The sequence below is a fragment of the Populus alba genome, chromosome 16 (genome assembly GCF_005239225.2).
Source record: "Populus alba chromosome 16, ASM523922v2, whole genome shotgun sequence".
NCBI classification, from domain to species: Eukaryota; Viridiplantae; Streptophyta; class Magnoliopsida; order Malpighiales; family Salicaceae; genus Populus; species Populus alba.
Window position 1 is genome coordinate 8349477 of NC_133299.1, and position 12831 is coordinate 8362307.

Sequence of the window (12831 nt, forward strand, 5' to 3'; positions counted from 1 at the left end):
AATAATCATCTTTACCTTTAATAAGTTGTTTTGCTTTTATTTGACGATTCTTCTTTTTTTTTTTAGTACTACCAAGTTTCGTTCATTCCTAAAATTTTAATCAGATTTTATTCAATATATTTTAAGATTCCCTCGTAAATATTCAGCTTCAATCTGATGGTTGGATTCAAATTACGCCCAATAACATAAAACTAGTCAAATTGTGATTTTTCATCAAATTTCTGAATTTCTCTAAAAATTTTCTCTAAAAATTTTGAAATTTTAACTCAAGGTAAAACATCATATTAGAAGGCTCCACGTAAATTTTCAAAAAATTTTGATAACTCAATAAAAAATTACTAATTTTTTTAATATAAAACTAATAAAATCGTTACCTAAACTATAGTCCACCCCAATCTTTAACATGCCTCCTCCCTTGGATATCTCCACCCTTGGATGTGGGATGCATGGCAAGCCTGTATGTACGCCCATATTACTTGATAAGATAAAACCAGACAAAAGGGATAGAAATACGAGTTCAAAAGCCAGAGATCAAAGTGATAAATTTGGCCACAGTTTAAGGTTTGGATCAAGAAGCCATTTCTTCGTCTTCAAAAAGCTTGGCCTTGTAAAGCACACAACAGGTGCCCGATTGGTTGCCTAAAATGAAAACATCCATGATTCCTCACTTCACACTTGTAATGGATGTTGATGAGTTTCAGAGCGTAAACTACCTTCTATTGAACGCATCGCAGGCAGCTAAGAAATGTCGGCACCGTACGAAGGAGAATGATTGCATGGGAATGCATGCTCATAGATACTGTCTGCTGTAACACTCTGGGGGTTTCTTAGGATCAATGGCATAATTGCTGTTATTGGAGATACACAGCGAGGTGGATTGGATAGCTGTGAGAAATAAAACAAGCAGAGGCATCGAGCAAGCAAAAATATATAACAACAATGAAGGAATGACGAGACAACTAGCTTGGTCTCTGACAATACAAGAAAACAAATTCATGGGCCAAAGTAAACTTGGAATGGAGTTCCGGCAACATATCGTCTCCGACACTACAATACAAGTGTTCCTATTTTTCAGATTACTTGTTACAGATTAATACATAATCCATGCTGATGGCATACTAGCACATATCAACTGCTTCACACAGTGAACTAGATATGGTGGAGAAAATCAAAGCCACTGCAACCATCAGATGAAACAAAATGAAGCCCCTCAGTTCATCATTTTCCACAAAACTATACAGTAGTCCTCAAAAGAACTTAAGTCTTTGAAACACATTTTTCATCATATTAAACTTAGCTGCCACCAACCAGTCCCTGCAATAAATAAGAACAAGGACATTTAAAGATGTGCGAAAATAAAGCAGTCAAAGCAATATAACAACCATAAAATGCATTGTAACCTGACAAAGCGCCTGGCTACTTCTGACCCCTCTTCCACAAGACCCCAATTTTCTTCAACATGTTCCCGTTTTTCTTCTTTGGAGAGTCATCATCCATATCTTCAGAGAAGGGCGAACCCATATTTCCAGGAATAGGATTATAGTTGTTGTCTAGAGAACCTGTTCTCTCTACAAATTTGCCATTGTTCCCAGTTGACAGCATAGCAGCGGCTGCCTCAGCGGCTTTCCTCCATTGGTCTGACTGCACCTTTAACCTCCTCAATTCAGCCTCCATTTCTGTGTTTGCTGCCTGAGCTGCATCCAGCTGCTCAGTCACCCTTGCTGCTCTTCTGCTACTTTTATCTGCTTCCTCTGTCAGATAACCAAGTTTCATCAGAGCCTCGTGTTCTGCAGCCCTTGCAGTTTCTGCCAATGCAACAGCTTCATCATTAACCTTACTTTTCTCCATTTCCCCTTTCTTGATTTCTTTCCAGAGTGTTCCATTTTCCTCTGCTACACTCTGCAACTGTGCTTCTTTATCCAACAAGCTCGCCTTCAACTCTGCCAGATCATGCTCTAACTTCTTCAGCTCCATTGCAAGTTCAGATTCCCTCTCACTTGGCTGATTTTTCTCAATCTTTAAAGCCAGTCCCTCATTCTCCTCAGAAATGCCCTGCAATTCAGTTTCCTTATCCATCAGGTTAGCCCTCAATTCTTCAATATTGTTTTTGGCTTTCTTCAATTCAGCTTCCAATTCAGCCTCTTTGTGGCCTGATTCCAACTTTGTACGTTCAACTTGTTCATAAGCGCTTCTAATCTGCAATGTGCTTTGAATATATTCTTCCTGGTACCTGGTCTCAGATGCTTCTAGTGCGGATTTCAACTGACCTACTTCATGTTTCAAAAGGTTCATTTTTGCTTTGAGCTGTTTTGTTTCCTCATTTTCTACACTTTCCTGCAAAACTTCAACATCCCCTGTAGGATTCATGACTGTTTTCCCACAAATGTTCGCTGGATCTGCTTGCAGTTTACTCACAAGTTCCTCCAAGGGTTTTACTTGAGCTCTTGATTGTTCCAGCTCCAATGATAAGGACCTGCAAGCCTCCATGGCTTTGACGTCATCTGCCTGCAGCATTTCAGCAGTTGCATTTGCTTCTTCCAATTGCTTTTGAGTTTTACTAACAAGTTCCAGGGCTTGAGCTTCAGATTCCCTGGTATCACTGAGCTCAGTTTTCATTTTTTCAACAAGGGAGAGAGTTTCAGTTAGTTCCAGTCTCAGCCCTTGTAATTCAGCATATGCTGATTCTGCATGTTTTGTTTGGGAAGCTTCAGATTCCACTACCATTTCCAGCTGATTTTTGAGCCTCTGGATTTCATTCATGGCAGAAGCCAGGGCTGCAGAATCAATTGAGTGCTGCTTCTGCATGGCCTCCAGTTCAGACTGCCAAGCTTTATCACGATCATGGGAGACTTTACGGAGCTCTTGAACACGGACATCTTCAGAACTAGAAAGCTCCATCAATTGCTGTTGTGATTCCTCAAATTTCTCTGACATGGTTAAAAGCTGCTTCTTGGTGTCTTCAGCTTCCTGCTGGGCTCGTCTCTTCCATGACTCTGATGCGTTCAGTTGATCTTTTGCCTTCTTCAGATCCTCCTGGAGTTGTGCAAGCTGTGTTTCCAATTCAGATATTCTGCTTGGGCGCTTCTTCTGGGCTCGAAAGACAGAGGATAGCAAAGCGAGTAAACAACAGTAGTAGGAAAAGTTTCTTCCTAAGAAAAATCAATTGTGATAATTTAAAAGTAAGGAATTGTGTCTAAAAACACCCAAATGGCGGGAGACAGGAATTTGTAACAGAGTAATATAAATAAGCATCTGTGACTATCACATGGCCAACTGTAAAAAAACTCCCCCATGTAGTTTCATTTAAACATGAACTAGTTGTAGCTGAGTACCTCAGTTGCTGGACTTTGAGATAATCTGCGTTCAGTGACTTTAGGACTTCTGTCTTTCGGGGTCCTACTTGCTGGATTTGGGGAGACAGAGTTGTTTTCTGATCCAGAAGTTTTGAGTTGCCGAGTTCGAGGTGTTGCGGGAGATTTCTTCTGAGGCACTTCCAAAGAGCTGGTTCTGCACTCAAAGTTGGGTGAATGACAACAAGTATAGTTAGATAGGCATGAAAATCAAAGGACCTGCTTCCAAGTTCCAGCAACTGATGCTAGATAACTGTCAAAACTTGATAAAATACAAGGAGAAAAGAAGAAAAGAAAGAAGGATGCTATATAAGTTAGTAGCTGGGCTGTAAATTTACAGAATCTTGAGTAGATTAACCATGCGAGAATTCATGGCACATCAGTGTTATTAGGTGAAAAAATTTCAATACCTGCCACCTCATGAATGGGTTAAGTAACAATGCTTAGGATTCAGGGTATATCAGTGTGTTGTTAGGTGATAAATTTCAACACCTGCCACCTATTGAATGGATTAACCATGCTAGGATTCAACATTCACCCACCAATTGGATCTTGATGCCTCACCTGAATCACTATTATAATTTATTTGCCTTTGAAATAGTAGCCGAACTTTGTTGACAGTCGAAGGAGAAAAAATAGGTTTCTTACCCAAAATCAAAAGAAAACGAAATTACAAGGAAAAACAAGGCTTACAGGTAACCTTAAAGCAAAATGAGAAAGAGAATATAATGTTCAATTCTTAACAAGAGTCCCCTTGTCACAAACCAGATTAATTGTACTCTTTCTTCCACTTTCCATTATAATGCAGAGTAGAACCAATAATTTGTAATTGGATTCAGTTAGCTCGGTGTCAGAACTTCATCTTTCTTTCTTGTTATGGTACTTAAAAACATCCTGTTCCTTGTAACAATTTTTTTTTCCAGTCCAAAGTCCATTCAATTGAATGATCAATTGGATCCGCTTTAAAATCACCAATACATCAATTGCAGAAGAGAAGTCATCATAATCATAGAATTAAATGGACTTAAATGAAAGCAGTTTTCTGAAAGTAGATCAGAAAAACAGCGCAGAGATGAGCAAGTCTACATTAAATGAACAGAATATTGAGGTCACATTCAGCTAATGACATAAGAAAACAGATTATCTGGAAACAAACAAACACCAGGAGCGGGTAAAAACATTGTAATAAGGAAATGACAATCTTACTTTGCTTTTGGTGTCTGCATTATGCCTTCTATCCTCTTCACTAGAAGTACTCTTCTTGAAATCCCACCTGGCCCACACCACTTGCAGTTCTTCTGAGGAAATCTTTGGCTGAGAAAGAAATTTAAAAGAGAATCTAATATATAAAAATGTATGCAAGAAGAAGGATAGTGTGGTGTTCAAAACGATGACAGCCACCTCAAATAAGCATGCAAAAACCTAACAAACAAACAAACAATACAATGCCTTCAAAGAAACTCCTCAGAAACTACCCCCACTACCACCAACCAGAACCACAAGACAAAATTAAAAACAAAGAAAAGGGTGTACTCAGAAGACCTCATCACGCATGATTACATAATCCATCTTTGCAACTTTCTTTTCTCTTTCCTTTTTTATCCCTTTCTTTTCACTCAAGCACTTTATGTTGTGCTCCAAAAAAAAGAACAATGGGCCAGAGCGAGATTAATGATGTTGGTAGCATAAATTCTCTGTTCATTTGGAAACTGCTGTGTCATTTTTTTTTAATATAAAAAATAGAGTTCCATTATTAATTAAAATCCTTTTGCCTTTCTACTTGTGTATTTGGTGTGACAAACGCACTCCCTACGCACCATAAATTTTTTCCATTTGATGACAAACATAAATATTTTATAACACAGCTACAAAAGGTAAGAAAAGAAAACGTATTAGAGACCTTCTATCTCCATATCCAGACACCATCTCTGTTTTTTTTTTTAATCAAAACTTGCACGTATAAAGTAACAATAACGGTAAATAAACATGGCATTGCCCAGAAATTGGACAGCCAGAGGGAAATTTGAAAAGGAAAAATTCCTTAAATCCTGTAGCATTTTCGGAACCTTAAAATCCTTGACGAAATTATAGTTTTGACAAACGAGAAACTACCCATTTACACCCCAAACACTACCCTCTCCCCAAAAGAAAAGGATGAAGAAGAAGAATAGTAACTTTGTAAGGAAACTGAAAACAAATTATCAACAACGTATGAAGCACTCTAAACCATGGTAAATTCTCACTCTTTTGAGTTTTAAACGCTTAGATCTACAAAACAATGATCTAAAACAAGCTTACCTCAAAATAACGCAAACACAGAGAGTGTTGACACAGAGATCTATGCTAACAAAGAAATGTTTCCCCAAGAGTACTCTGTCACATGAAAAAGAAAAAAAAAAAAAAACTACTCAGGGCTTCGGTTCTTCTTTGAAGAAACTTTCAAAACTCAAAAGTCTGCAAACACTTCAGGCTCTGAACTTAAGGCCATCCACAGAAGCCCCACCCACATTTTTCAAGTGGAAGCAAAACTTTACTAGATAATGAGATATCTTTAAAAAAGAAACACAAAAGAAGCATTATTACTAAGAAGAAAGGGAGAGAAAAAAAAAAAAGCAAACCCAACTCAGAAATCGACAGCACCTAAACCCGAAGAAGTTCTTTGAACCGACAAAAGAAAAAATTTGAACTTTTACTCACAAAAAAACCAAACATTAAAACTCTAAAAAACCAAATAAACTCAAGATATGACAAATAACCCATAACTAAACAATGTGTAACAAAACAAAACCAGAACAAATTCACATTCGGGGCTTACCAGAAGATGTCTCTCTGCCTTGTAGGAGGCTTTTTTTAACGGTAAAAAAAGAGGGAACAAAACCCTAGTGTAGATAAACCAAACAAGCAGGTGGAGAGAGTGGAGTAAGGGAGTAGCTAGTTGCTTGTGCGCTCAGTTCTCGAGACTCTCTCTGCGTGTAATTTGTCAGTCTTTACTATATTTTGTCAGTGGGGAGCCAGAGCTTACAGGGCAAATATATGGAGAGGTACTATTTAGGGGTGGACCACGTTATTTTTTTATACGCGCTCCCTCACGCTCTCCTATTTTCAAAGATCATGTCATTGTTTTTATTCGGAGAAAAAAAGATATCATATTTATTGGCCATGGGATATGGAATCCCCATCCCTTCCGTTATACAAGTTGCCATTATAAGATTAGGAACGTTGCGAGGAGGGCCTCGGATTATTTGTTAAGGAATATAACAAGATATAATATTTATTTTAATTTATTATATATAAGTTGTAAATAATACTAATATAATTTAGTTTTATTTAAATAATTTATTACAAACATACAATGATAATTTTTGTATAAGGTAAAAAATTTGAAGCAATACCAAATTAAGTCAAAGCAATGAAGCTAATTTTATCTTTCATGATATATCCATCATTTTAATGTTGTTAGTATTTATACCTATCAAATATAAACATACAAAGTATATAAAAACATTAGCTAAAGTGAAGCATTATTTTATGTTTGATAAACTTTGAAATAAAGTAAAAAATAATAAAGAATGATTTTTACATATTTATTTTAATTGTACTTGTCGTTCTTTCATAGAATATAATCATTTAGTTATCATATCAATTGTGAATCTTTCAACAATTTCTTTTACTATATAAATAATTAACTAATTTGCAAGAAAATCATCCTTCCATCCGATTGCGAAGTTTTGTTTAAACAATTTTTATTGATGAGAAAGCTCGTTCAGTAATTGTTGTCGAAATAGAAAAGTTAAAATAAGTTGAATTAACCTGTCAACTAGTGGATAAATATTTTTTTTTAAAAAAAGAATTAATTCTTCTTATTTTGTTCATGGTTCAACCTAAAATCAAAACATATATTGTGAGAAAAAAATTTGATAATTTTGATGGCTCTGCTAAAAACAAAACATAAAAAAAAATCCAAGCATAATCAAAACAAACCAATAAAATATATTTAATTAATTAAAAAAAAATCACTATCAAGAATTCAAAAAACAATTGTTAGAACTAACAAATCTGGAAAAAAAAAACAAAAATTATAAAATTATATAAAAACCTCATCAAATTCTTAATAAATATCTCAAAACAAAATAAAATATATTTTAAATTTAAGTTATTGATACTCAATTATCTTGTTTTGTTTAATGAAAAATAAATTAGTTGGTATTCTACTTTAAACTTTTCACAGGAAAATTTTGTTTGTGATTTGTATTTATTGGCTATGCTGCATGCATTTATATTAGGGCTGTAAGGAGAGAAAAGGTAGCAAAACACATTGATAACTTCGTATTTTTTTCTTTTTCCATGTAGGCACGTAGGTACCATAAAATCAGGGCAAAGTCAAAGGAATTTAAAAGTAAAGCAACGGATAACAAATATATTTACTGTAAGAAGGACCCATCTCATTAAAAAATATTACAACTACTCAAATTGTTAATAAATTTAATTTTTTTTACGTATAATACAAAGGTCTTCTCACTTTTAAAAATTACTAAATATAACCAATTAGAGAGGGCTGGATAATTGTACATGCTGCGCTACGGGTCAAATTAAATTTTTTGTTAACAATAAAAAAATATTCTGGTGTTGTTAATGTATTTTTGTTAAAAAAAAATAAAATTGTATAGGGATTAACTTGATGTGACTTAGTCAACTTAATAGGTCCAAAGAAAAACCGAATAACCAATAAAAATATAGTTTAACTAAAAAAAACTCAAGATGATATTATTTTTTAATTATTGACATGATAACATATTAAATCGACTCAAATCAACTCAGATTAACTTGTCAAATCTACTATCCAAGTCATGAGACCCTGATAACCCTATAGAAAACAAATAATAAAAAACTATTCAACCTAAATTCAATCAACCCTGTCATAACCCAATTTTGACATTTTTTATTTATTATTTTAATTATTTTATTTTTTTTAAAATGATGAAAAACAAGTAAAAATAAAATAAATGAAGAGTGAATTAAAATTTGGGTTAAGGGCAACACGATTGGAAGTTTAAAGATTTAATTAAACTCTTGACTAGTTTAATTAATTAAATCAAGGGCTTAATTGGAGAATTGATTTAATTAAAATTTAGATGATTTTAACTAATGAAATCAAGAGTTTAATTGAAGAATTAATGAGTTTGAGAACTTAATTAAACTTTGATTTAATTAATTAAAGGAATCAGGGGTGTAATTGAAGAAATACCAAAGTTTGGAGATGATTCATGGAAAAATTGCTAGAAAATCAAAGTCCAAGGACCAAATTGAATAGTCCAAAAACCCAGGATTGCTGTGTAAATGGCACTATAAATCAAGGATTCAATTGAATTAATTCAAGGGTACAATTAGAAATTGATTATTAATGATTAAGATCTCAATTGTAAAGTTTAAAACGTCTAGGGACCAAAGTGAAAAAATGCCTCAAGCACACAAATGGCATCGTTTAGAATTTGATTATTAATGATTAAGATCTCAATTGTAAAGTTTAAAACGTCCAGGGATCAAAGTGAAAAATGCCTCAAGCACACAAACGGCACCGTTTGGAAGACTGCGTTCTTCATCCCTTCCGTTTCGCACGGAGAAAACCGATTCAACGGGGAAATCTGCAGCAAATCATGGACCATGATCCCGTTCGTGGGGGGTAACAGTTGTGGAAGCTCTCTGGCCTTTTAAAAGGCAGAGATGGGCAACAAAAGAAAAGAAAAAAAACCCAGGGCGGAGGAACGAGCAGGGGAAACCGGAGCAGGGCCTTAGCAACCGAGAAGAAAACAATAGCAAAACCCATAAAAAAAAAAAAAAAAGAAACAAGAGACCTAGAACGCAAAAGACTGAAACAGAGAGGAGAACCGATTCTGCCATTTCTTTCATCCCTACGGAAAAATTAACCCAAAAAACAGAGACAAAAACAGAGTAAACTGAAAAAAAACATACACATAAAAGGAGAGAATAAGAGAGTAACATATACCGAAAGGAGAGATCCTTGCAATTGTTTGTGTTTCATCTCAAGAAACAGACATACCGACTCAGCTTCTTCATCTCAAGAACAGGGAAACAAAAAAGAAAAGAAAAAGGAAGACAATGGGCACAACGGGGAGAGAAGAGAAAGTAGTCGAACGAGAGCATCGGCCACCAGCTCGCAGCCTTCTTCATCGTCTCCAGAAGCAGGTATGACTTCGTCCCCTTTGCATCTTCATTTCAAAAAGCAATTCAATGTTACAACAACATTGTGTGAAGGTAATTTAATTACCTTCACCAGTGTTCGTGCACGCGTGAACAAGTCACGCATGCCTTTATTTTTTTGCCTAGCCGGGTCACTGGCTTAGGCCAGTGATCGGGCTGGGTTGGCTGGGTTGGGCCCAGCCCATGTGGGCTGAGTTGGGCCCAGCCCAAAAATGTAAAAAAAAAAACAAAAAACAAAAAAATAAAAAAGGTAGAAAAAATAAAAATAAAAAAATTGTGTATGCACAAATAAAAATAATGTAAATTTATTGGTTTATTCACTAACGTCAGAGTCAAGAATAAAAATACCGGTTTAAATTTATATTATTTTTATTCATTGTATTTTATTTTATTTAGCTAGAAAAATAAAAAAATACGTGCATGCGTAAAAATAAATTTATTTTTATTTATTTATTCATTGGCGCTAGAGCCGGGAATAAAAAAAAATATTGATCTAATTTATTTGATAGTTACGTGATATTTACCAACGCTAGAGTTGGAATTATCCATAATTGAATATTCATTGGCGCCAGAAACAAGAATATTGCAAGGAAGCCATCAGAGCATAAACAAATAAATATTTAGCAATTTAAGACAAAACCAGCAATGCAGTTTGCCCCCGGTAGAACGTAAAAGAGATGATAATATGTTTCCTTTTATGTAACCAGTCCCGTACCATAGAATCTCTGTTGACCAGTTAGGGTTCCTAGTGACCATAATACTAGGTGGCGACTCCTTAAACAAGATCATTCCCCATCAAAGAACAGGATGCCAGAAATCCATTCTTTTTCCATAATCCAAATAGTTTTTAAGGCCGCTGTGATGTCGAGTGTGACAAACTTAATATTGAAGAATAAAATTGAAAACAAAATTCAACTAAAAAAATAAGTTGAGTTCACTCAGGTTAACCTTCCAAACCTGGATCATGAAACCGAGATAACCCAGTAAAAAGTAAATTGAAATAAATTATGAAGCTCAATTCATAATCAACTCAATGTTGAATGATGAAATTTAAAATAAATAAATAAATAAAAATGACACAAAAAACTACTCAAGTTAACCAAACAAACTTGTGACCTCAACATAAGACCAAGATAACCTCTTATAACACAAACTGAAATAAATTATGAAACTTAATTCCTTATCAATTCAATATTAAAAGTACGAGATTGGACACAAAATCAACTAAAAAGAAGGGGCAAAAAAACTCATGTCAATCAGCTTAATTCGTGCCCCGGGTTATAAGACGATGATAACCCCGTATAAAGAAAATAAAAAAAAATTATGAAACTCAATTCTCAATCAACTTAATGTCGAAGGGTTACATTAAAAGTAAAATTACAAAAAAAAAAAAAACAAAATCAATGACTTGAATTAATTTGGGTTAACCTGTCAAACCCAAATTAAGAGACCAGGATAACTCCATAGAAAGCAAATTGAAAAAAAATTATAAAGTTCAATTCTCAACCAACCTAATGTTAAAAGATGAAATGGAAAAAAATCAATGAGAAAAAAGAAAAAATAACCCGAGTCAACCTGGCTAACTTGTAAAACTTGTGATCCAGGTCATGAGATCATAATAACCCCTTATAAAGCAAATTCATAAATAATTATGATTATAAAGTCTAATTCTCAATCAACTTAATGTTAAAAAATAAAGTTAAGAAAAAAAAAAATAAAAAACATGAAAAAAAAAACCTAAGTCAACACGATTAACCCACAAAACTCGCGACTTGGATCATAAGACTAGGATAGCTCTATAGAAAGCAGATCAAAACAAATTATAAAATCTAAAAACTAATAGACTTAATGTTGAAGGATGAAATTGAAAAGGAGTATAAGTTGAAAACTAAAAAAAAAAATCTCAAATTTTTTTATTTTGTAGGACCAAAATGTAAAATGCCTTGGCATTTCATTGTTCACTACTATAATGAAATGCCAAGGAGTTTCAGTATATTACTAGATAGGTAACTTGCGCTGTGCCACAGGCCGGCCTAAAATTTCTTAGCACACAAAAGAGATGCCTAGATGACGAAAATATTTATGAAGAAGTAAGAAAAACTTGATACTCGAGTTATTAACTCAATTAGACCTAATAAGACTGGGTAATATAATAATCTGATTTAAATTAAAGGCAATGATAACAGACAAACCATAAAAAAAACATTTGGCAACAATCAACCAAACAAATGAGCCACCCATATTATACCCAAAAGGAAAAGGAAAAGGAAAAAAAAAAACATTAGCAACATATTGTCATTCCATTATGAACATCGCTCATCATAAAAAAAAAATCTTGTTAAGATAGTTTAAACCTGATCGTGAAATTCTAGACAACAAAATAAGAAGAAATTGTTAGAGCAATGTCCCTGAAAAACAAATCGAACAAAACAAAATGAAGTGATCATTCATCTATGTTCAATAAATCAATTCTATTTAATTCAAGAATAATATTTATTTTAAAAAAATAAACTTAACAAAGAATAACAAATAAAAAGACCTAAGGTAACCCAATTAAATTGAAGAAGAAGAAAAGATAAACTAAGGTCATAGAAAGCATGAAAAAAAAAAAACAGACCTCAATTTTTAATTAAATAAATATTGAAGGATGAAATAAGAAAAATAATAGCTTTGAAAATTATTTAAAAAAAATTAAAGCAATCTTAGGCAAACATCATAAAGTTAGTTTAATTTCCAAAGTTTGTAACCCACGAAATTTTTGACATGGGCTTACCAAGCTCAAATCCAAATCAATTGGGTAAAAAAATACTGCTCTTGAAAATTTTGCAAAGCAAAAAAAAGTTAATCAAAAGAATGAGAATAAAATTTACCAAGAAAATTTTTTTATAAAGGGTGGAAGTGATGAAAAATACATCTCTAAAAATTATCTTAGACTATAAAAATGGGAATCAAATTTGAAAAAACAAAAATTTAATGAGGATGAGATCGAAAGAAAAATCTAATTCCATGAATTATTTAAAACAAATATAACAAAAAAAGGACAAAATAAAAAAGAAATAGAAGTTTAGGGGTTGACTTGAAAAATCAGGTGGTAGGGTGCAAAAACCAAGGAAGAGAAAGGAAAGAAAGAACAAGAAAAAAATGGTTGTCATTGACTAATCAAACCTCCAATTAGTGCATGTACCACATATCCAAGGAGGAGACGTTGAGACGAAGTTAAAGCCATCCTGGAATGGCCTTTATGGCTATTGGAATGACAATA

The 12831-nt window shown here is 33.7% G+C and overlaps 1 protein-coding gene across 2 annotated transcripts; it reads right to left on the reverse strand.

Annotated features, from left to right (window-relative positions):
- Nucleotides 1–912: 912 nt before the first annotated feature.
- On the reverse strand, nucleotides 913–6346 carry LOC118045892 (interactor of constitutive active ROPs 2, chloroplastic). Of its 2 annotated transcripts, XM_035054638.2 has the most exons (6): nucleotides 6166–6346; nucleotides 5649–5723; nucleotides 4557–4664; nucleotides 3333–3507; nucleotides 1401–3087; nucleotides 913–1314 (listed from the first exon to the last, which is right to left on the reverse strand). In XM_035054638.2, exons 3-5 carry the CDS (start codon nucleotides 4574–4576, stop codon nucleotides 1417–1419), a joined length of 1866 nt encoding a protein of 621 aa, XP_034910529.1. In that variant the 5' UTR covers nucleotides 4577–4664; nucleotides 5649–5723; nucleotides 6166–6346; the 3' UTR covers nucleotides 913–1314; nucleotides 1401–1416. The 2 variants fall into 2 exon arrangements, with proteins under 2 accessions (XP_034910529.1, XP_034910530.1); XM_035054639.2 differs by lacking the exon at nucleotides 5649–5723.
- Between the last annotated feature and the right edge of the window lie 6485 nt (nucleotides 6347–12831).